Raw genomic sequence first — 24,165 nt, forward strand, 5'->3', positions numbered from 1 at the left:
ATACATCCTTACACAAATTATGTTTATTGTTTGTTTTAGTAATTATTATCAAATGAATTAAACATAATACGGCATTTATAAAATAATAATATTGCACCAACGTGTTCGGAGTCTATTTTTAATCCGTATATTCTCCCCGTACACGTTACAGGGTCCGTATTTCCATAGCTTACACGTTGCATGCACGGGGTCCGTATTTCCATAGCTTACACGTTGCATGCATGGGGTTCGTGTTTCCATAGCTTACACGTTGCATGTACGGGGTCCATATTTCCATAGCTTACACGTTGCATGTACGGGGTCCGTATTTCCATAGCTTACACGTTGCATGCATGGGGTCCGTATTACCATAGCTTACACGTTGCATGCACGGGGTCCGTGTTTCCATAGCTTACACGTTGCATGCACGGGGCCCGTGTTTCCATAGCTTATACGTTGCATTCACGGGGTCCGTGTTTCCATAGCTTACACGTTGCATGTACGGGGTCCCTGTTTCCATAGCTTTCACGTTGCATGCACGGGGCCCGTGTTTCCATAGCGTACACGTTGCATGCACGGGGCCCGTGTTTCCATAGCTTACACGTTGCATGCACGGGGCCCGTGTTTCCATAGCTTACACGTTGCATGCACGGGGCCCGTGTTTCCATAGCTTACACGTTGCATGCACGGGGCCCGTGTTTCCATAGCTTACACGTTGCATGCACGGGGCCCGTGTTTCCATAGCGTACACGTTGCATGCACGGGGCCCGTGTTTCCATAGCTTACACGTTGCATGCACGGGGTCCGTATTTCCATAGCTTACACGTTGCATGCACGGGGCCCGTGTTTCCATAGCGTACACGTTGCATGCACGGGGTCCGTGTTTCCATAGCGTACACGTTGCATGCACGGGGGCCCGTGTTTCCATAGCTTACACGTTGCATTCACGGGGCCCGTGTTTCCATAGCGTACACGTTGCATGCACGGGGTCCGTATTTCCATAGCGTACACGTTGCATGCACGGGGTCCGTGTTTCCATAGCGTACACGTTGCATGCACGGGGTCCGTGTTTCCATAGCGTACACGTTGCATGCACGGGGCCCGTGTTTCCATAGCTTACACGTTGCATGCACGGGGTCCGTATTTCCATAGCTTACACGTTGCATGCACGGGGCCCGTGTTTCCATAGCTTACACGTTGCATGCACGGGGCCCGTGTTTCCATAGCGTACACGTTGCATGCACGGGGTCCGTATTTCCATAGTTTACACTTTGCATGCACGGGGTCCCTGTTTCCATAGCTTACACGTTGCATGCACGGGGCCCGTGTTTCCATAGCTTACACGTTGCATGCACGGGGCCCGTGTTTCCATAGCTTACACGTTGCATGCACGGGGTCCGTATTTCCATAGTTTACACTTTGCATGCACGGGGTCCCTGTTTCCATAGCTTACACGTTGCATGCACGGGGCCCGTGTTTCCATAGCGTACACGTTGCATTCACGGGGCCCGTGTTTCCATAGCTTACACGTTGCATGCACGGGGTCCGTGTTTCCAAAGCTTACAAGTTGCATTCACGGGGTCCGTATTTCCATAGCTTACACGTTGCATTCACGGGGTCCGTATTTCCAAAGCTTACAAGTTGCATGTACGGGGCCCGTGTTTCCATAGCGTACACGTTGCATGCACGGGGCCCGTGTTTCCATAGCTTATGAACAAAGAAAATTCATGCTATTTCAGAATTTTAACATTAAGATATTTAGCTTGAATTCAAACAAATCCTGCATTTTCTTTTATTTTTATTAAAGTCTTCAAGAGACATTTGTGTGCAAATCACAGTATTGCCGGCCCGACAGACAAAACAAATTGAATCTCTTTTCTAAATTATAGAGAAATGTATGCTATTTTAGAGTTTAAAGATTGGGTATAATATTTAGCTAGATTTCAAACAAATCATACATTTTATTTTATTTTATGTCTTCAAGTCACTTATGTCTGCAAATCCCGGCATTGCCGTTCTAGACGGGAAAACCCCCCAAATTGAATCTCTTTTCAAAATTATAGAAAAATGCATGCTATTTCAGAATTTATTAAATATAACTTATAATTTAGCTAGAATTTAAGCAAATCAGGCATTTTCTTTGGTTTTTATTTATATCTTCAAGACACTTATGTCTGCGAAACCCGGCATTGCCGTCCCTGACAGACAAACCAAACTGAATCCCTTTTCAAAATAATTTAGAAATGTATGCTATTTCAGAATTTAAAGATTGGATATAATATTTAGCTAGATTTCAAACAAATCATGCATTTTATTTTATTTTATGTCTTCAAGTCACTTTTGTCTGCAAAACCCAGCATTGCCGTTCCAGACAAACAAATCAAATTGAATAGCTTTTCAAAAGTTTAGAAAAATTTATGCTATTTCAGAATTTATTAGAGATAACATTTAATATTTAAGCATTTCAGGCATTTTCTTTTGGTTTTTATTTATATCTTCAAGACACTTATGTCTGCGAAACCCGGCATTGCCGTCCCTGACAGACAAACTAAATTCAATCTCTTTACAAGATTAAAGAAAATTGATGCTATTTCAGAATTTTAACATTAAGATATTTAGCTTGAATTCAAACAAATCCTACATTTTCTTTTCTTTTTATTAATGTCTTCAAGAGACATTTGTGTGCAAATCACAGTATTGCCGGCCCGACAGACAAAACAAATTGAATCTCTTTTCTAAATTATAGAGAAATGTATGCTATTTTAGAGTTTAAAGATTGGGTATAATATTTAGCTAGATTTCAAACAAATCATACATTTTATTTTATTTTATGTCTTCAAGTCACTTATGTCTGCAAATCCCGGCATTGCCGTTCCAGACGGGAAAACCCCCCAAATTGAATCTCTTTTCAAAATTATAGAAAAATGCATGCTATTTCAGAATTTATTAAATATAACTTATAATTTAGCTAGAATTTAAGCAAATCAGGCATTTTCTTTGGTTTTTATTTATATCTTCAAGACACTTATGTCTGCGAAACCCGGCATTGCCGTCCCTGACAGACAAACCAAACTAAATCCCTTTTCAAAATAATTTAGAAATGTATGCTATTTCAGAATTTAAAGATTGGATATAATATTTAGCTAGATTTCAAACAAATCATGCATTTTATTTTATTTTATGTCTTCAAGTCACTTTTGTCTGCAAAACCCAGCATTGCCGTTCCAGACAAACAAACCAAATTGAATAGCTTTTCAAAATTATAGAAAAATGTATGCTATTTCAGAATTTATTAGAGATAACATTTAATATTTAGCTATAATTTAAGCAAATCAGGCATTTTCTTTTGGTTTTTATTTATATCTTCAAGACACTTATGTCTGCGAAACCCGGCATTGCCGTCGTTGACAGACAAACTAAATTCAAACTCTTTACAAGATTACAGAAAATTCATGCTATTTCAGAATTTTAACATTAAGATATTTAGCTTGAATTCAAACAAATCATGCATTTTCTTTTATTTTTATTAATATCTTCAAGAGACATTTGTGTGCAAATCACAGTATTGCCGGCACTGACATACAAACTTAATTAAATCTCTTTTCAAAATTATAGAGAAATGTATGTTATTTCATAATTTAAAGATTAGCCATAATTCAAACAAATCATGCATTCCTTTATGTCTATGTCTTCAAGACACTTATGTCTGCAAAACCCGGCATTGCCGTCCCAGGCAGACAAACCAGTTAGAATCTCTTTTCAAAATTATAGAGAAACGCATGCTATTTCATAATTAGACATAAGATTAAGTTTGAATAAAATAATTAAGAAATAAATCGTGTGAAAACACAGGTTCGCGGTCAATTAACTTAATAGCTAAACAATCATTTTTTTCAGAAATTCAAATCTTACTAGCTTCTGGTCTATTTCAAACATTCCCCAAGATTCATAGTTTCGAATCCAACACTGGCATGGACTCAATATTACACTAGCTCAATATGCTTACATTTTGTACCATTTATGAATAATGTTATTTTGGATGAATTAATTAAACGATGTCTGGGATACATTATATGAATAATTTACGACGTTGTAATAATATTTTATAATCAATAAATATAACTCAACCGTTTCAAACTGATAATATATTCCAACCTTGTTGCAAACTTTTGGCAGAGATCTTCGGTCAACACATAGACAATAAATTTGATAAAATATATCAGAACGAATTATAAATCATATCTTATATCAGCATAAAATAAACCGTTATTATTAAAACTTACTTGTTGTGATTTCTCTTGAATGCGGCCATGGTTTTGATTCACAAACAGAAACGTAAAACTATTACAAGTAAGACTTTAGCTTTAAAATGCAAAATGCAATTTTAACCTAGAAATTCCAGATCAAAGTAGTTATGTGTTAGAAAATCTTTAGGTTTTATAGAGAGGTTGGTGTGTTTTGATAGAAGGTGTTGACGTCTGACACTAATAGACATTCGTTGTTTTGGGGTTCTGTTGGTCCCTAAAATGTCACTTTTAGGTGGAAATACACAGTATTTCCGGATTCTCATAGGATGTATCACCTACCTGAAAACATTCACAAATTACCGGGGTCATGAGTCCCCTCCTAATCTGAGTAACCCTTACGAGACTCAAGTGTCATGCAGTAATTGAAATACACAACGTTACTTGACATTTTCACGATTTGCAGATCACAGTATTGCAGGCCCTGAGAGACAAACTTATATATAAATTACAGAGAAATGTATGCTGTTTCAGAGTTTAAAGATTGGGTATAATATTTAAAGTAAAACTGAGATCGCTTGAGGTCGCCAGGGAACGAACCAAATCCTCGAGGAACCGATGTTTCGAGCGACCCGATTATTAATTTTTCAGTTTGATATGAAATATCTTTCAGTGTATTTTAAGTTTGAAGTCGTCAAACAGACTGTTTACTAAGACATCGATTATGTGCTAATATGTTCAAAGTTTGTCGTAAACTAAATGTAAATCGTAAAAGAAAAAAAAACAATAAATGAATATATAGAAATGTTTATTTAAACAAAGAAGCACATTTTCGTAACAAGCAATATTTGAATGACAGTAAATATCGTGGTATCATTCAGATTTAAGTTTCACAAAATCAAGGATTGTTAATTGGCGCATCTTGTCGGTTTCGCGAAACTGTTCAATTGTAATGTGACGCAAAGTGACAAGAGGGAATTCCTTTCGGAGATTCCGATGTTGGATCGATATGGTAGTGTTTTACTCATAGTTTTATTACTCATTTAAATTGATCACAATTAACTTTTCGTCATTAACTTCTCATAATTATCATCTCAAATGCCCATAGCAACTAATATCAGTCATGTGTTAACAGTGATAAATGGTTTTTCACACCTTATCAAATTGCCTTTAAACTGTCATTGCAATTTTTACAACTTGCGAAAATTTTAATACCTAGCAATTGTTTGTTTATTTTGGAACACGCGTTCGGGGAAAAGTGTGAAATTATGTCCTCGAGGGAGCCATAAGGTTTTGTGCACGATTTGTGTACTTGGGACCGAGGATATTGCTCGACTGCTCAACATAATTAGGTTTCGATGCAGCGTTGGTATATTTTATTTAAAAAAAAGGAAAAAAGTTCGGGACCAAGCTCCGACCTCGAGGGAACGCCGGTTCTCGAGCGACCGCTTGTTTGAGGGAACGCAGTTTCACTGTAGCTTGATTTCAATCAAATCAAGCATTTTATTTTATTTTTATGTCTTCAAGACACTAATGTCTGCAAAACCCGGCATTGCCTTCCCAGACAGACAAACAAATTGAATCTCTTTTCAAATTATAGACAAATGTATGCTATTTAAGAATTTAAAGATTGGATATAATATTGAGCTAGATTACAAACAAATTATGCATTTTCTTTTAATTTTATTTCTTCAAGACACTTATGTCTGCAAAACCCGGCATTGCCGTTCCTGGCAGACAAACCAATTCAATATCTTTACAACATTATAGAAAATTTATGCTATTTCAGTAATTTAACATTAAGATATTTAGCTAGAATTCAAACAAATCCTGCATTTTCTTTCGTTTTTAATGTCTTCAAGAGACATTTGTGTGCAAAACCCAGTATTGCCGCCTCGACAGACAAAATAAATTGAATCTCTTTTCTAAATTATAGAGAAATGTATGCTATTTTAGAGTTTAAAGATTGGGTATAATATTTAGCTAGATTTCAAACAAATCATGCATTTTCTTTTATTTTATGTCTTCAAGTCACTTATGTCTGCAAAACCCAGCATTGCCGTTCCAGACGGAAAAAACAACAAATTGAATCTCTTTTCAAAATTATAGAAAAATGCATGCTATTTCAGACTTTATTAAATATAACTTATAATTTAGCTAGAATTTAAGCAAATCAGGCATTTTCTTTTGGTTTTTATTTATATCTTCAAGACACTTATGTCTGCGAAACCCGGCATTGCCGTCGTTGACAGACAAACTGAATTCAATCTCTTTAGAAGATTAAAGAATATTCATGCTATTTCAGAATTTTAACATTAAGATATTTAGCTTGAATTCAAACAAATCATGCATTTTCTTTTATTTTTATTAATATCTTCAAGCGACATTTGTGTGCAAATCACAGTATTGCCGGCACTGACAATCAACTCATTTAAATCTCTTTTCAAAATTATAGAGAAATGTATGTTATTTCATAATTTAAAGATTAGCCATAATTCAAACAAATCATGCATTCCTTTATGTCTATGGCTTCAAGACACTTATGTATGCAAAACCCGGCATTGCCGTCCCAGGCAGACAAACCAGTTAGAATCTCTTTTCAAAATTATAGAGAAACGCATGCTATTTCATAATTAGACATAAGATTAAGTTTGAATAAAATAATTAAGAAATAAATCGTGTGAAAACACAGGTTCGCGGTCAATTAACTTAATAGCTAAACAATCATTTTTTTCAGAAATTCAAATCTTAATAGCTTCTGGTCTATTTCAAACATTCCCCAAGATTCATAGTTTCGAATCCAACACTGGCATGGGCTCAATATTACACTAGCTCAATATGCTTACATTTTGTACCATTTTTGAATAATGTTATTTTGGATGAATTAATTAAACGATGTCTGGGATACATTATATGAATAATTTACGACGATTTAATAATATTTTATAATCAATAAATATAACTCAACCGTTTCAAACTGATAATATATTTCAACCTTGTTGCAAACTTTTGGCAGAGATCTTCGGTCAACACATAGACAATAAATTTGATAAAATATATCAGAACGAATTATAAATCATATCTTATATCAGCATAAAATAAACCGTTATTATTAAAACTTACTTGTTGTGATTTCTCTTGAATGCGGCCATGGTTTTGATTCACAAACAGAAACGTAAAACTATTACAAGTAAGACTTTAGCTTTAAAATGCAAAATGCAATTTTAACCTAGAAATTCCAGATCAAAGTAGTTATGTGTTAGAAAATCTTTAGGTTTTATAGAGAGGTTGGTGTGTTTTGATAGAAGGTGTTGACGTCTGACACTAATAGACATTCGTTGTTTTGGGGTTCTGTTGGTCCCTAAAATGTCACTTTTAGGTGGAAATACACAGTATTTCCGGATTCTCATAGGATGTATCACCTACCTGAAAACATTCACAAATTACCGGGGTCATGAGTCCCCTCCTAATCTGAGTAACCCTTACGAGACTCAAGTGTCATGCAGTAATTGAAATACACAACGTTACTTGACATTTTCACCTGAAAAAAAACATAGGATATTTGAACACCTGGACACAAATATTATACCCAAAACACTCAATCAAAACAATGTAATACAGAATGTTTTTAGAAAACATTCAATAACAATTAAAAACATGATACTTTTTGAGAAATACTTTAAAGCAAATAAAAGAAAAACAAACAAAAAATATTAAATGTTGTGCAGGTGTTATTTAATAATTAACTTTAATGAACAGAACAATGATATCAACAAAACATTAATAGATTAATGTATTTAAAGATGATTGATATTTTTACAACAAACTGTATCATTTGTATATAACAAATTAAGTGCATCAATTATCTATTTTATATTATACAATACAATATAATTTATTGCTGAAAAACAAATTACATGTTTATAGCAAATAAACAAACAAATTGATTTTTTTATTTCAAAGTTATTATTCATACATGTAATTATGCTGAAACACCTTTCTATTCACAGATACTGACAATAACAGACATTTAATTGAAGTTGATTGTACAATTAATTTATCAAAGTTATTTACGTTTTATGTTAGAACAAAGGATATTGTCCGCATTGTAAATTTCAGTGTAACGGGTTTTAACTTATAAAAATGCTAAGAGGGGTTTTGACCGCCTTGTAAATGCCAGCGTAAACGGTTTTGTCCTTGTAAAAATGCGAAAAGGGGTTTGCTCGCCTTGTGAATAGCGTTTAGCATGCATAATGTAGAACGAGCTAAGGGGGTTTCGTCTGCAGGGAATTTTGTCTAGTTACTAATTCAAATTTATTATTATATTTGTTCTACATTATCACACAACATCTATAATATGTACCTGTTTAAGAACTGGGCGACCTGAAACTATAGTGTTATCTGATAATCTGGTCATTTGCTACCTTTGGATCGTACTAGGTCATGCTGTATGGTTATGAACGAGTCAAAGATTAATGCATGTTAAGACAATACCTTACAGTATTTATTACATAATATAAATTATTTAAAACGACTCGTTGTTGTTGTTGTTTGCGTTTCTTTACCCTCGCCACCGGGTAATCCCAAATGGGCGAGCAGTGACTAAAGTTATGTTGTCTAAAGTTGTAGTTGAGTTTAACATTGAGTCGTCTAAGCTGATGTTGTTCAATTATGTTCTGTTAAAAGATTAGCCCACGAATTCGCGCTGGTCAACCAACCGTGAAATTATGATACGATATAAACACTTAAGTTTTATTGGCCAAGGGTTTAACCAATAGAAGTCGTCGTATACTTTACTGGTTCGATGATCATTTTAGGGTATATTAAGTTGTCAATTTGTTTTACAAAACATTCTTATTAAAACACATCAGTATGTACACAATTGTTGGAGATTCGTGGGTTAGTCATCTAGAGCGCCATGTAAAATTAGGCCAGCCCGACGGCAAACTGTATGGTAACGAGACCATCTGGCTTGGAGTACCAGGCCTCACTTGTGCCAAGGTAACGGGTCGACTTCTTACAGAAGCAACAAGAAGGAAGCCAGATGTTGTTATTCTACACATCGGCGGAAATGATCTGTCTTCCCTACATCTACCAACAGTAGTTGTGGCGAATATTCTTGCGATTCGACAGCAGCTTCTGCAACACGGCGCCAAGAGGGTAATGGTCACCGAGATTCCGCCACGCAGGTTGACCTTCAAAAGAGACCAAACCAGATTCACCACCGATGAAAAGATGTGTCACCAAGAGGCTGTGGTGAAGGCAAATACAACATTACGAGAGCAGCTAGGCCTCGATTTCATCCGGATCACCAAGAAGATTCGATTTCCTCGCCATTATGGTCGTGATGGTGTCCACTTGAAGCCCGCTGGCAACCAAGCACTGTTTTACAGTGTTTTGAGGGGGTTAGGCTTCTGCCAATGAGAACAATGCCAATTGTCAAGAAATAGAAACATTAAGTCATACTGTCGTTTACTGTGCTTAAAATAATCTATTATGCTTGTTAGTAAAATAAACCGTTATAATTAAAACTTACTTGTTGTGATTTCTCTTGAATGCGGCCATGGTTTTGATTCACAAACCAAACGTAAACATATTACAAGTTCTTTAAGACTCTAGCTTTGAAATGCAAAATGCAATTTTGACCTAGAAATTCCAGATCACCTACCTGAAAACTTTAACAAATTACCGGGGTCATGAGTCCCCTCCTAATCTAAGTAACCCTTACGAGACTCAAGTGTCATGCAGTAATAGAAATACACAACGTTACTTGACATTTTCACCTGAAAAACATAGGATATTTGAACATCTGGACACAAATATTATACCCAAAACACTCAATCAAAACAATGTTATACGGAATGTTTTTAGAAAATATTCAATAACAATTAAAAAAATGATACTTTTTGTGAAATACTTTAAAGCAAATAAAAGAAAAACAAACAAAAAATATTTAATGTTGTGCAGGTGTTATATAATATAGTCGAAACTCGTTATCTCACGGCTCGATATCCTCGTTGGCTCGAACCAGATTAAAAGGACCGATTTTTTTTTAAATCTTTGTTCATATAAAATTCGATCGGATGGCTCGATATCTTGAGGGTCGATATTTCTCCACGCTCGAAGTCATTTTCGCGGTCCCAAGTATTTCACACTTTGTTATGTTTGATTGGGTTGATGTCATTCTCGCGGGTTCAGTTAAGAATCTCACACCTTGATTTTCTTGCTTGGCTTTATTTAGCACAAGGTGCGAATCGATTAAAATTGCATGACTGGTATTATAGTTATTACCAAATTGAAAAGTTTTAATAGTTTAATAAACATGCCGTCACTTTAAGTTCTGTCTCTAATTGTTAACCATCTATAAATTTCTAAGCCTTTAGATATAACTTATAAGCTATGTTTGTGTTACCCACTGTTTAAAATTGCTTGTTTGTTGTTTCGCATAAATGTATTTTTATAATAATTAAAAAAAATCAAATGATATTTTCTAAGTATCGAATAAGTCATGTTACGGAGATAGCGTAGCCAATAACAAACGTTGTAAACAATATTTTTGTAATTAATACAAAATTAACATTCTGTAAGCAATCCCGTTTGGCTCGATATTCTCAAGGCTCGAAGTATTTTGGCCGGTCCCTAAAATATCGAGCCATCGAGTTTCGACTGTAATTAACTTAATTAAAGAAAAACAAACAAAAAATATTAAATGTTGTGCAGGTGTTATTTTATAATTAACTTTAATGAACTGAACAATGATATCAACAAAACATTAATAGATTAAAAAGATTAATGTATTAAAAGATGACTGATATTTTTACAACAAACTGTAATAATGTTATATAACAAATTAAGTGCATCAGTTATCTATTTTATATTCTACAATACAATATATTTTATTGCTGAGAAACAAATTACATGTTTATAGCAAATAAACAAACAATTATTTTTTTTCCAAGTTATTATTCATAAATGCAATTATGTTTAAACACCTTTCTATTCACGGATACTGACAATGACGGATATTTAATTGAAGTTAATTGTACAATTGTATATTTTCTTTGAATGATGTGTTATTAGTGTGGGTATTCAATCTTTAGTAAGCTGTATTCTCGTAGAATCATAGAGTTAACACCATCAATTTGTACACAATCCATGCGATTACATATATTATTGGCATAGAAAACATCATTTTATACAGAGTATATTCATTTTCTTGATTCGGTTCAATACAAAGAAATAAAATGATCGTAAAACATGAATTCTGTATACGTCGATAATTCAACTGCTTGCATATTATGAAATAGAAAATCATTCTCTTGAATCAGTAACTATTTGTTTGGAAGTCTTTATGTTCCTTAACCTTTTGTTTTTAGTTGAACTAAATTGGAAATAACATGTAAAAGTATTTTGATTTAACCGGATTCAACAAAGTTTAATTTCGGGGCTCTGGTGTATACTGCATTGTCATCTTACGTTCAAACGGAAACTCATAAATTTTGGTTTCCTTTTTAATGCAAAAAATGAATATGTTTATTTTACTGCTAAACATTCAATTTGTATTGTTTGAGAAAAGATATTGATAATTCCCTTGATATTTCTATATTTCTTTTTCAATTAAAGATATGAAATTTAACTCATATGTATACATTTAGGTTGTCAGCTAAAATATACACTAGTTGTGATTTTATTGTGCATATGGTGTCACAAGGGCCATAAAAGGGGACAGGATGTGTCTCGAACGTATTACTTTGTGGTCGCGACTACCTAATTAAATCGCAATATGCCAGAATATTGCCCTCAGCCAATCAGAGAGAAGATTAAAAGAAGAAATGTCTGCCGGATCGATTGGGGGAGGGGCTTACCAATATCTTTAATTTCCGACACATTTGAACTTAAACTTCATGTTTTGTACTTTTCGGATTTCATTAAAAAACACATGTTTTATTCAATTTTAATATAGAGCTTAAGCACATTTTAAGAATTTTAATACCAAACACATTGTTTTTAGCTATAAAATGTCAAGTACTGTTTTTCAGTCCGTTTGGCAGATATGAATCAACTGAAATCTTGTGAAACTTTTTATTATCGCGTCTTAATAAAAACATGGGGGTTTGTTTTGTTTGAAATGGCATCAATTTACAAAAATAAAATCATCCATCCATCCATCTCCATTCGTTCGCGTTCGTTCGTTCGTTCAATCATTTCGTTCGTATCACTTACTCACTCATTTATATCATTCACTGTTACGGAGCTACACTTTAATGTGAAGATATATGATATCTGAACAATAGAACATTCATCTCAAAATTAATTGAGGTAAAGGTACGTAACTTCATCAATATTTACAAAATAGATAATTATTAAGTCGTTATTAGATATAAAAGAAGTTAATATATTTCACTCGCGAACATAATAACTTACATTCTTACTCGTGAAAATTATTAATTATGGTGATCAGTGGGTGAAACTATTTTTTATCTTAAACTCAAATAAAAAGAGTTGTTAAAACTTATGTTACAGAATGTTTCAAACAACAACAACAATATTTTGTTTAACATTACAATACAGCCTTATGCTGACATATCTCCCATCAACCAATTTTTATATGACCCTTTAAAGAATTGAAGATCACTATCTGTAAGCGGTGCTTTATGATCTTTACCGCCTTTCCGGTCTATGAACGGTGGGGTACAGTAAAACACCATGCCGCATACGCGTGAAACATGGAAATCAATCTATATATACATATGAAGTGTATGGCACAGTTTTGATATCAGTAATTTGCACATTTAGATCTCATTTTTTATGCACTCAGCATTCTGTGTGGAGCTATACTCGAGCCCGCGAATTTTCAATGTTCTTGTATATAAATAGGATAGTCAATAGTTGTTGTGATTTCTCTTGAATGCGGCCATGGTTTTGATTCACAAACCAAACGTAAACATATTACAAGTTCTTTAAGACTCTAGCTTTGAAATGCAAAATGCAATTTTGACCTAGAAATTCCAGATCACCTACCTGAAAACTTTAACAAATTACCGGGGTCATGAGTCCCCTCCTAATCTAAGTAACCCTTACGAGACTCAAGTGTCATGCAGTAATTGAAATACACAACGTTACTTGACATTTTCACCTGAAAAACATAGGATATTTGAACATCTGGACACAAATATTATACCCAAAACACTCAATCAAAACAATGTTATACGGAATGTTTTTAGAAAATATTCAATAACAATTAAAAAAATGTTCCTTTTGTGAAATACTTTAAAGCAAATAAAAGAAAAACAAACAAAAAATATTTAATGTTGTGCAGGTGTTATATAATATAGTCGAAACTCGTTATCTCACGGCTCGATATCCTCGTTGGCTCGAACCAGATTAAAAGGACCGATTTTTTTTTTAAATCTTTGTTCATATAAAATTCGATCGGATGGCTCGATATCTTGAGGGTCGATATTTCTCCACGCTCGAAGTCATTTTCGCGGTCCCAAGTATTTCACACTTTGTTATGTTTGATTGGGTTGATGTCATTCTCGCGGGTTCAGTTAAGAATCTCACACCTTGATTTTCTTGCTTGGCTTTATTTAGCACAAGGTGCGAATCGATTAAAATTGCTTGACTGGTATTATAGTTATTACCAAATTGAAAAGTTTTAATAGTTTAATAAACATGCCGTCACTTTAAGTTCTGTCTCTAATTGTTAACCATCTATAAATTTCTAAGCCTTTAGATATAACTTATAAGCTATGTTTGTGTTACCCACTGTTTAAAATTGCTTGTTTGTTGTTTCGCATAAATGTATTTTTATAATAATTAAAAAAAAATCAAATGATATTTTCTAAGTATCGAATAAGTCATGTTACGGAGATAGCGTAGCCAATAACAAACGTTGCAAACAATATTTTTGTAATTAATACAAAATTAACATTCTGTAAGCAATCCCGTTTGGCTCGATATTCTCAAGGCTCGAAGTATTTTGGCCGGTCCCTAAAATATCGAGCCATCGAGTTTCGACTGTAATTAACTTAATTAAAGAAAAACAAACAAAAAATATTAAATGTTGTGCAGGTGTTATTTAATAATTAACTTTAATGAACTGAACAATGATATCAACAAAACATTAATAGATTAAAAAAGATTAATGTATTAAAAGATGACTGATATTTTTACAACAAACTGTAATAATGTTATATTACAAATTAAGTGCATCAGTTATCTATTTTATATTTTCCAATACAATATATTTTATTGCTGAGAAACAAATTACATGTTTATAGCAAATAAACAAACAATTATTTTTTTTCCAAGTTATTATTCATAAATGCAATTATGTTTAAACACCTTTCTATTCACGGATACTGACAATGACGGATATTTAATTGAAGTTAATTGTACAATTGTATATTTTCTTTGAATGATGTGTTATTAGTGTGGGTATTCAATCTTTAGTAAGCTGTATTCTCGTAGAATCATAGAGTTAACACCCTCAATTTGTACACAATCCATGCGATTACATATATTATTGGCATAGAAAACATCATTTTATACAGAGTATATTCATTTTCTTGATTCGGTTCAATACAAAGAAATAAAATGATCGTAAAACATGAATTCTGTATACGTCGATAATTCAACTGCTTGCATATTATGAAATAGAAAATCATTCTCTTATGAATCAGTAACTATTTGTTTGGAAGTCTTTATGTTCCTTAACCTTTTGTTTTTGGTTGAACTAAATTGGAAATAACATGTAAAAGTATTTTGATTTAACCGGATTCAACAAAGTTTAATTTCGGGGCTCTGGTGTATACTGCATTGTCATCTTACGTTCAAACGGAAACTCATAAATTTTGGTTTCCTTTTTAATGCAAAAAATGAATATGTTTATTTTACTGCTAAACATTCAATTTGTATTGTTTGAGAAAAGATATTGATAATTCCCTTGATATTTCTATATTTCTTTTTCAATTAAAGATATGAAATTTAACTCATATGTATACATTTAGGTTGTCAGCTAAAATATACACTAGTTGTGATTTTATTGTGCATATGGTGTCACAAGGGCCATAAAAGGGGACAGGATGTGTCTCGAACGTATAACTTTGTGGTCGCGACTACCTAATTAAATCGCAATATGCCAGAATATTGCCCTCAGCCAATCAGAGAGAAGATTAAAAGAAGAAATGTCTGCCGGATCGATTGGGGGAGGGGCTTACCAATATCTTTAATTTCCGACACATTTGAACTTAAACTTCATGTTTTGTACTTTTCGGATTTCATTAAAAACCACATGTTTTATTCAGTTTTAATATAGAGCTTAAGCACATTTTAAGAATTTTAATACCAAACACATTGTTTTTAGCTATAAAATGGCAAGTACTGTTTTTCAGTCCGTTTGGCAGATATGAATCAACTGAAATCTTGTGAAACTTTTTTATTATCGCGTCTAAATAAAAACATGGGGGTTTGTTTTGTTTGAAATGGCATCAATTTACAAAAATAAAATCATCCATCCATCCATCTCCATTCGTTCGCGTTCGTTCGTTCGTTCGTTCGTTCAATCATTTCGTTCGTATCACTTACTCACTCATTTATATCATTCACTGTTACGGAGCTACACTTTAATGTGAAGATATATGATATCTGAACAATAGAACATTCATCTCAATATTAATTGAGGTAAAGGTACGTAACTTCATCAATATTTACAAAATAGATAATTGTTAAGTCGTTATTAGATATAAAAGAAGTTAATATATTTCACTCGCGAACATGATAACTTACATTCTTACTCGTGAAAATTATTAATTATGGTGATCAGTGGGTGAAGCTATTTTTTATCTTAAACTGAACTAAAAAGAATTGTTAAAACTTATGTTACAGAATGTTTCAAACAACAACCACAATATTTTGTTTAAAATTACAATACAGCCTTATGCTGACATATTTCCCATCAACCAATTTTTATATGACCCTTTAAAGAATTGAAGATCACTATCTGTAAACGGTGCTTTATGATCTTTACCGCCTTTCCGGTCTATGAACGGTGGGGTACAGTAAAACACCATGCCGCATACGCGTGAAACATGGAAATCAATCTATATATACATATGAAGTGTATGGCACAGTTTTGATATCAGTAATTTGCACATTTAGATCTCATTTTTTATGCACCCAGCATTCTGTGTGGAGCTATACTCTAGCCCGCGAATTTTCAATGTTCTTGTAAATAAATAGGATAGTCAATAGGAGTGGAATAGTAGCAGTTTTTGTACTTCTATATGTTGAAATAAGGTAAATTGAATTAAAAAGTACCATGTTAATTTAATTTCAATTATGTTGATTTAATGTCAAATTGCTTAGAAAGATTTCAACACTAAGCAATCGGTACATGCGGTATGACAAAGTGTTAAATAGAAGTTAAAAGCGTAAATTGCACAGACGATACATTATTTGACGGGTCTTTTTAATCATAGCAAGTTGTATACTGTTATTATCAGCTTTTGTTAGTAATTTCAAAACAACATGATCATTATCGCACATTTTAAATATATTAAATACAACAATTATTCCCTCGAAATTGTCCGCAGTAAAATTTCATAGACAAATTGAAGACACGCAGACATGGTAGTAGCTGTTCATGCAATTATATATTTTTATATTTAAATATTATTTCTTTCAAATTAATATTTTTTATTCTAATGAATATAGTCTTAATAAACAACAAACATTTAATTTTTTCCAATAAAAACGATGATTTAAGCTATCGATAAATTTATGAATCGGTTCAGGCAGCGCCTGCCACTGACGGCATCGCCTGCGTATGTCGATACAGGCAACGCCGGTATTTGACCGTGATTGCCTACCGTCTTGAGGCCTGTCTGTCTGTCTGTTTGTGTGTGTCTGTATGTGTGTATGTGTCTGTCTGTGTGTATGTGTCTGTGTGTATGTCTGTCTGTCTATCAGTGTGTGTGTGTGTGTGCGTGTGTGTGTGTGTGCGTGTGCGTGTGTGTGTGTGTGTGTGTGTTTGTGTTTGTGTGTGTGTGTGTCTGTCTGTTTATCTGTCTGTCTGTCTGGGTGTCTGTCTGTCTGTTTGTTTGCTTGTGAGTTTGTCTGTGTGTCTCGCTGTCTATCTCTCTGTCAGTGTATCTGTCTGTGTGTATGTCTGTCTGTATGGATGTATGTCTGCCTGACTGTATGTATGTCCTTCTGTCTTGTCTGTCTGTCTATCTGTCTGTATGTGTGTGCGTGCGTGCGTGCGTGTGTGTGTCTGTGTGTGTCTGTCTGTCTGTCTGTGTGTGTGCGTGTGTCTGTGTGTGTGTGCGTGCGTGCGTGCGTGCGCGCGCGTGTGTGTGTGTGTCTGCCTGTGTATGTGTGTCTGCCTGTGTATATGTGTGTGTGTGTGTGTCTGTTTGTTACAGAAAGTAATGCGTTTAGGTTGTAAGATCCTAATGGGCATCATTTCAATCTAGGATTAGCTTGATATTATCTTTGTGGAGCATCGATGTTTGAAAGCAAAATCAAAAGGTCTGGAAGACGACGACGTAGACGATGACACAATATAAGTTATAAGTTAATTTATGAGATTTTAGGAGAATGTTATAAACAAGCGTCTTAATAAATAAAATATGGTTTCCTTCTTTCATTGCAGACACTGTTCATCAATACAGCACATTCCAGACGTTGCAAAGGGCATCCGCAAAGATCCCGAGTTTCGTCAACTACCTCAACGGGTAGCTGTTCTTAGGAAGCAGATAGAAGATATGAAAAACGACAGAAAGAAAAATTGTGCCTTACTGAAGAAGACTCGAACAGCCATTGTTGATGAAATCAAAGCAATCCGTAAAAAGATCAACGATATTCTTGACAAGATGGAGAAAACAACCGTTCAAGAATTAGACCGTCTGGTGTCTGATCAGGAGCTGTCCATTAAGAAAGATATGGAATCCTGCACTCAGATGCACGACGAATTAAAGAACATTATGGATGACATACAAAGCAAAGACTCATCCGGCGAAACACCCCTATACATTGGGTTCAGAAATTGTGAAAAAAAAATCAAACAAGCAAACGAAATACTGCAAAACATGTCAAATGTTGTCAAATACGATATAACTTTTCGTAAACATAATGGAATAGAAGATTTTTTGTCCTCGATGAAGACATTTGGAGAGTTAAATGAATCGAATGTTTATTGTTAACAACCACTGATATCTCTGTTCCCCCGAGATCATGTATTCGATACCAAAGGTTACAAGGAGTACAACGTGAAGATGAGTTCAGACAAAGATACATGTGGTATTCTAGGGATATGTGAGCTGCCTGGTGGAGAGTTTGTTATTACAGACTACAACAACATGACAGTGAAACTCCTGGACCAGGAGTACAGGGTTGTCGACCACTGTGATGTTCCTAAGTATCCCAATGACGTGTGCCACATTGGCGGGAATGAGGTTGCGCTTTGTGTTAACAATGATGAAAGACATGAACTTCATTTCATTAACATAACAAAAGGGAAACTTGTGACTACGAGAAAATTAAGTTTCACCCATAGATGTTACAGCGCAGCTCATCACGGGAACAACCTTTACATTTCATCACGCACCGCGCTGTACGTCTATACGATGACGGGGAAGCAGGTAAAGACGCTGTACGAGGACAAGTCCGCTGATTACACGGTGGTGAGAATTGCCATCAGTAACGACGGGAAGACTATCTACATCACAAACTACTCAAACAATCAACTTATCACCCTGGACAACCTCGGCAACAAGCTGGCCACATTCACTGATCCTGACTTGGTAGGACCTTACGGAGTACACGTGACAACTGCTGGACACGTGTTCGTCTGCTGCTTTGACTCCGACACAGTGCTGCAGGTTGACAAAGACGGGAAGACGAAGTTGGCCACACTGGCAAGGAAACAAGACGGAGTGTGGTATCCTAAAGCTTTGTTCTTCAGCAGCCGCTTTTCCTCTCTGGTTGTCGGCGGATGGAAAGACACGCTCCTCGTCATCAATGTACGATAAATAATAGATCCAATTACAAGTGGCAAAAATTACAATTATTATAACTGATTGATTTTTACTTTAACCTTTCTCGTAAATATAAGTACGGATGGAAAATGTACATGTATATAATACAAGAATCATATTTGCTTAAACGTACATATACCTTTATATTTGACGTATTTTATTTGCTTTTAGCTACATAGTTATAATGTTTATCGTGCACATGTTATTCAACTTAATGACTTTTTATTGTATAATGTTATTCCCTTATATTCAATATGTTGTTAGTGTGTATGTATACTCGTATATATATAATTATATATATATATTTAGATTTATTCTTTATTTAATGTTAAAATAAAATATATTATACGGCCCGTTTTGCCATGTGCCTTTAAAAAGCTTCAATACTTTTACTACAACTACAAGAGAGCCAGTTATATGTTAACTATTTTCACTGGACACCTAGATGAACGTAGGTGCATTAATTATGCAGAGTTTCTTTAAAGTAAAAACAATAACAACATATACCATGATTATAGTTGGTTTTGTTTTCAATTAAAGGCACACAATAAAGATGGATTCAAAAAACATTTTGTTTTTATATTAAATGCAGAATTATGTTGAACTCATTAGACAGTATGATCAAAACATTAACAAACATAACGCGATACGTTTTAAATAAAAAATACCTTTAATAAAATATTTTTAATTAATAGCTACGTGGCCATTAAAACGTGCAAAAACGTCTTTACACAAATTATGTTTATTGTTTGTTTTAGTAATTATTATCAAATGAATTAAACATAATACTGCATTTATAAAATAATAACATTGCACCAACGTGTTCGGAGTCTGTTTTATATCCGTATATCCTCCCCGTACACGTTACAGGGTCCGTATTTCCATAGCTTTCACGTTGCATGCACGGGGTCCGTATTTCCAAAGCTTACACGTTGCATGCACGGGGTCCGTATTTCCATAGCTTACACGTTGCATGCACGGGGTCCGTATTTCCATAGCTTACACGTTGCATGCACGGGGTCTGTATTTCCATAGCTTACACGTTGCATGCACGGGGTCCGTCTTTCCATAGCTTACACGTTGCATGCACGGGGTCCGTATTTCCATAGCTTACACGTTGCATGCACGGGGTCCGTCTTTCCATAGCTTACACGTAGCATGCACGGGGTCCGTCTTTCCATAGCTTACACATTGCATGCACGGGGTCCGTCTTTCATAGCTTACACGTTGCATGCACGGGGTCCGTATTTCCATAGCTTACACGGAGCATGCACGGGGTCCGTCTTTTCATTGCTTACACGTAGCATGCACAGGGTCCGTCTATCCGTAGCTTACACGTTGCGTGCATGGGGTCCGTCTTTCAATAGCTAAAACGTTGCATGCAAGGGGTCCGTCTTTCCTTAGCTTACACGTTGCATGCACGGGGTCCGTATTTCCATAGCTTACACGTTGCATGCACTGGGTCCGTATTTCCATAGCTTACACGTTGCATGCACGGGGTCCGTATTTCCATAGCTTACACGTTGCATGCACGGGGTCCGTATTTCCATAGCTTACACGTTGCATGCACGGGGTGTGTATTTCCATAGCTTACACGTTGCATGCACGGGGTCCGTTTCCATAGCTTACACGTTGCATCCACGGGGTCCGTATTTCCATAGTTTACACGTTGCATGCACGGGGCCCGTCTTTCCTTAGCGTACACGTTGCATGCACGGGGTCCGTATTTCCATAGCTTACACGTTGCATGCACGGGGTCCGTATTCCCATAGCTTACACGTTGCATGCACGGGGTCCCTTTATCCCTTCCGTACATGCTACGTGTATGGGGTCCGTATATCCATCGTGTGCACGTTGTATGTATGGAGTCCGTTCTTTTGTCCCGAGCATGCCAGGATACGGCTTCCATACATCCATATGTATATTTATATATTATTTTTTTGGCCAAAAATTAACGGTTAAAAGTGCACCATGAGCTTTCGGTCTTGTGACGTCACAAGATTGACGCCACACGCAAGGTAGTGTTGATCAGGCTCATCCGTACCGGAACCAGTTTGTGAGTTCACGAACGAGCGAATCGTTCACGTGCACGGGTTGTCTGCTGAAGTAAAAATGCATCATGTATCGGTGCTTCGGCATCGCACATGCGCGGTCTGAAAAAATAGAAATAAAATATAATAAATAAGCAAAGATGGCATGAAGCACTCGTTCACCTATAATAGGCGTACCTGAAACCAGGCGCGAAGCTGCCTTATACGCGAGTATGGGGCTAAATCCACATGATTCTGACAAAAATCAGCCAAAGTTGCAGTATGCGTACTTGACTCCATAATCCTGTCCATTATTAACTGTCCATTTTCCAGTGCTAAATAAAGCACCTCAGAACGCCAAAAATGCACCAGATTGGACCATTTTTTCCCCTTTTTTCGAGGGGTCATGCCCCCGGAATCCCATAGCATAATTATGAATCCACATTAATAGAGGGCTAGCTACGCCCCTGGAAGCATGTTTAATTGTATGCCCCTATAACTTGAGAGACACATTAAAGTGCGAACATTTTTCATTAGTTCTAAAGAATAAAAAGACCCTGAATGTCATTTAACCATTCAATGGACTACTTAAAGGATACTTCGTTAATAAAAATTGCAACTGTGGCGGATCCGTGGTCTACTGTAACACACTTGACTGTCAATCCATGGGTCGCAGGTTCGTATCCCCGCCGCGCCACTAAAAATAAAATACTAATCGTCTCCCGGGACGGACGTAAAATGAGTGTCCTGTGTGACAGTGCTATTACTGCAGTTTAACAATGTCAGAAAATCTCGAAATGCCTTAATAGGATTTCGAGATTTTCTAACATTGTTAAACTGCAGTAATTCATAGTTATTTTATGCTTGATAGTTGGTAGGAGCGACCCCTTTGATAAATATGAAGAAAAAAAAATATTTTAGGTTAAATGCCATTTAATTGTGTACAGGTCAAATGACACCAAAGCAGGAGTTAATTCCCATCAAATCACTGTGTAATAATAGCAGCAAAAATAACAAAAGCAATCTTAGTGTTTGGCGCGGATGTGCATACCAGGTAAGTCGTTTACATTTGTATGTAATACGTAAATAGTTTAATTCAAGTCAACACTAGTGTAAAAGGCATTTAATCACGCTCGACATTTGGATTGTGCCCCTCCCTCAGAACCAAATGAATTTGGTTTAAAGTGTTGAAAGGGGGGAGGGCGACAATCCCCCAAGAAACTTTTTACAATTTTTATTTTTCTCATACATTTAAATAAAAAGTAAACTTTTGCGATTTAATTTGGGGGGGGGGTGGTCTTCCGGGGGCGCCGCCCTTGGATTCACCAGTGAAACGTGTCCTGTAATCTACATTATGTTTAAAGGGCCAAACTCGCTCTTCTTGGTATATATATTTTATAAATCATCCAGTCGAAACCCATTGGCTCGATATCGCTTGGCTCGATTTCCTCGCTGGCTGGAACTGAACGTTGTGAACCGCTTATCTTTTACTAAAAATATGTAAGGATACACACTTGGCTCGATATTTGCCAGACTCGAATTATTTCGTCGGTCCCTGGGCTATCGAGCCAACGGGTTTATAAGACAACCTTAATAAGGTATTCGACCCAAGCAGATGTGAACAACAGTTGCCTGGTGACGTCATATTATATTGATATCACTTGAAAGGGTTTTGTGTCCAGAATTATTTTTTACCAAAAATAACTTAAAATGTTTTTTATTAGGCCCTTCAAAGATTGCAAAATATGGCGTTAACATCCATTTAAATTGAAACAAAATAGCAAATATACAAACTGTACATAACTTAATGTATGATATGTTGTCGATTGTTACTTTTTTTGAACGAATTAGAAATCAGCCAGCACATACTTAAAGTACACCGTATTGTGTATGGTTACCAACAGACAACTTCAGGCACCAATAAATACTTTTCCTATATATTATACATGTACAGTCAATTGAGCAATTTGCATGTAAGATAAGACTGGTTTCAAGTACTTCAGGTATATTTCTGTTAGCTTTATTAACGCTCTAGCTAGGACATTCTGTTTTACTGAGTGCCACTTTAAAGTGACTCGCTCATGTCTTTTTACCAAAAATTACTTTTATTGTTAATGCATCAGGAAACACTTATTTTATCATTATTTGACTCTATGATATCGAAATTGCAGAAAATATACAATTATAGCATTAAAAAGTATTTTGGCTTTAGTGGGGTTCGAACCCACGCCGGTAAAGTCAAGAAAAAAGTAGAGTACATCCGTTTAGTCCTAACGGCCACCGGGACGTTAAAAAGTGATGAGGATATGTTAACATCTTAAGGATACATTGATGACATCACGAGATAATGTCAATCAACTAACACCACAGCCGTAATTAATTTTCAATCGCCATTTGCTGAAGGGTTCGAGCTTTTGGTATTTTTGTTTTAACACTTCTTACGATTTGCTACATTTTATTTCGTAATTAAAAAAGTGCATTTTACAGTCCATGAGTGAGTCCCTTTAAAACAAGGGTTGGGCCTTTAAGTCTTATTATCTTATATTCATACTGAATTGCGATCTGTCTGTATGACAGATATTGAAAAACATCTTTGCTTTAAATGATTTCAATTTAATGACTTCTAGACATATCGATTCTAATAAGCCTGTCATCTTCAAAGACGTGAATCAAACACAAATATGTTGTTTCTTCCAAACAATGTGTTAAAACTAAAAATGCCTTGAGAAATTAAGCGTCAAATTCTATTCAGGGTTGTCAATGCATTTATTTTTGAGAAAAGATGTATAGATAATATGTTTTGAATATATTATGACATTTAAATGATATCCGAAAGATGTGGCTTGTTGATTTGAGTTACGTGTATTGATT

General features: G+C 35.3%; 1 protein-coding gene across 1 annotated transcript; it reads left to right on the forward strand.

Moving 5' to 3' along the window:
* Positions 1 to 9,095: 9,095 nt before the first annotated feature.
* On the forward strand, positions 9,096 to 19,825 carry LOC128216226 (uncharacterized). Its single transcript, XM_052922797.1, has 3 exons — positions 9,096 to 9,628; positions 17,881 to 18,425; positions 18,480 to 19,825. Exons 1-3 carry the CDS (start codon positions 9,096 to 9,098, stop codon positions 19,256 to 19,258), a joined length of 1,857 nt encoding a protein of 618 aa, XP_052778757.1. The 3' UTR covers positions 19,259 to 19,825.
* Positions 19,826 to 24,165: the final 4,340 nt, after the last annotated feature.

The sequence above is a fragment of the Mya arenaria genome, chromosome 14 (genome assembly GCF_026914265.1).
Source record: "Mya arenaria isolate MELC-2E11 chromosome 14, ASM2691426v1".
Classification (NCBI taxonomy): Eukaryota; Metazoa; Mollusca; class Bivalvia; order Myida; family Myidae; genus Mya; species Mya arenaria.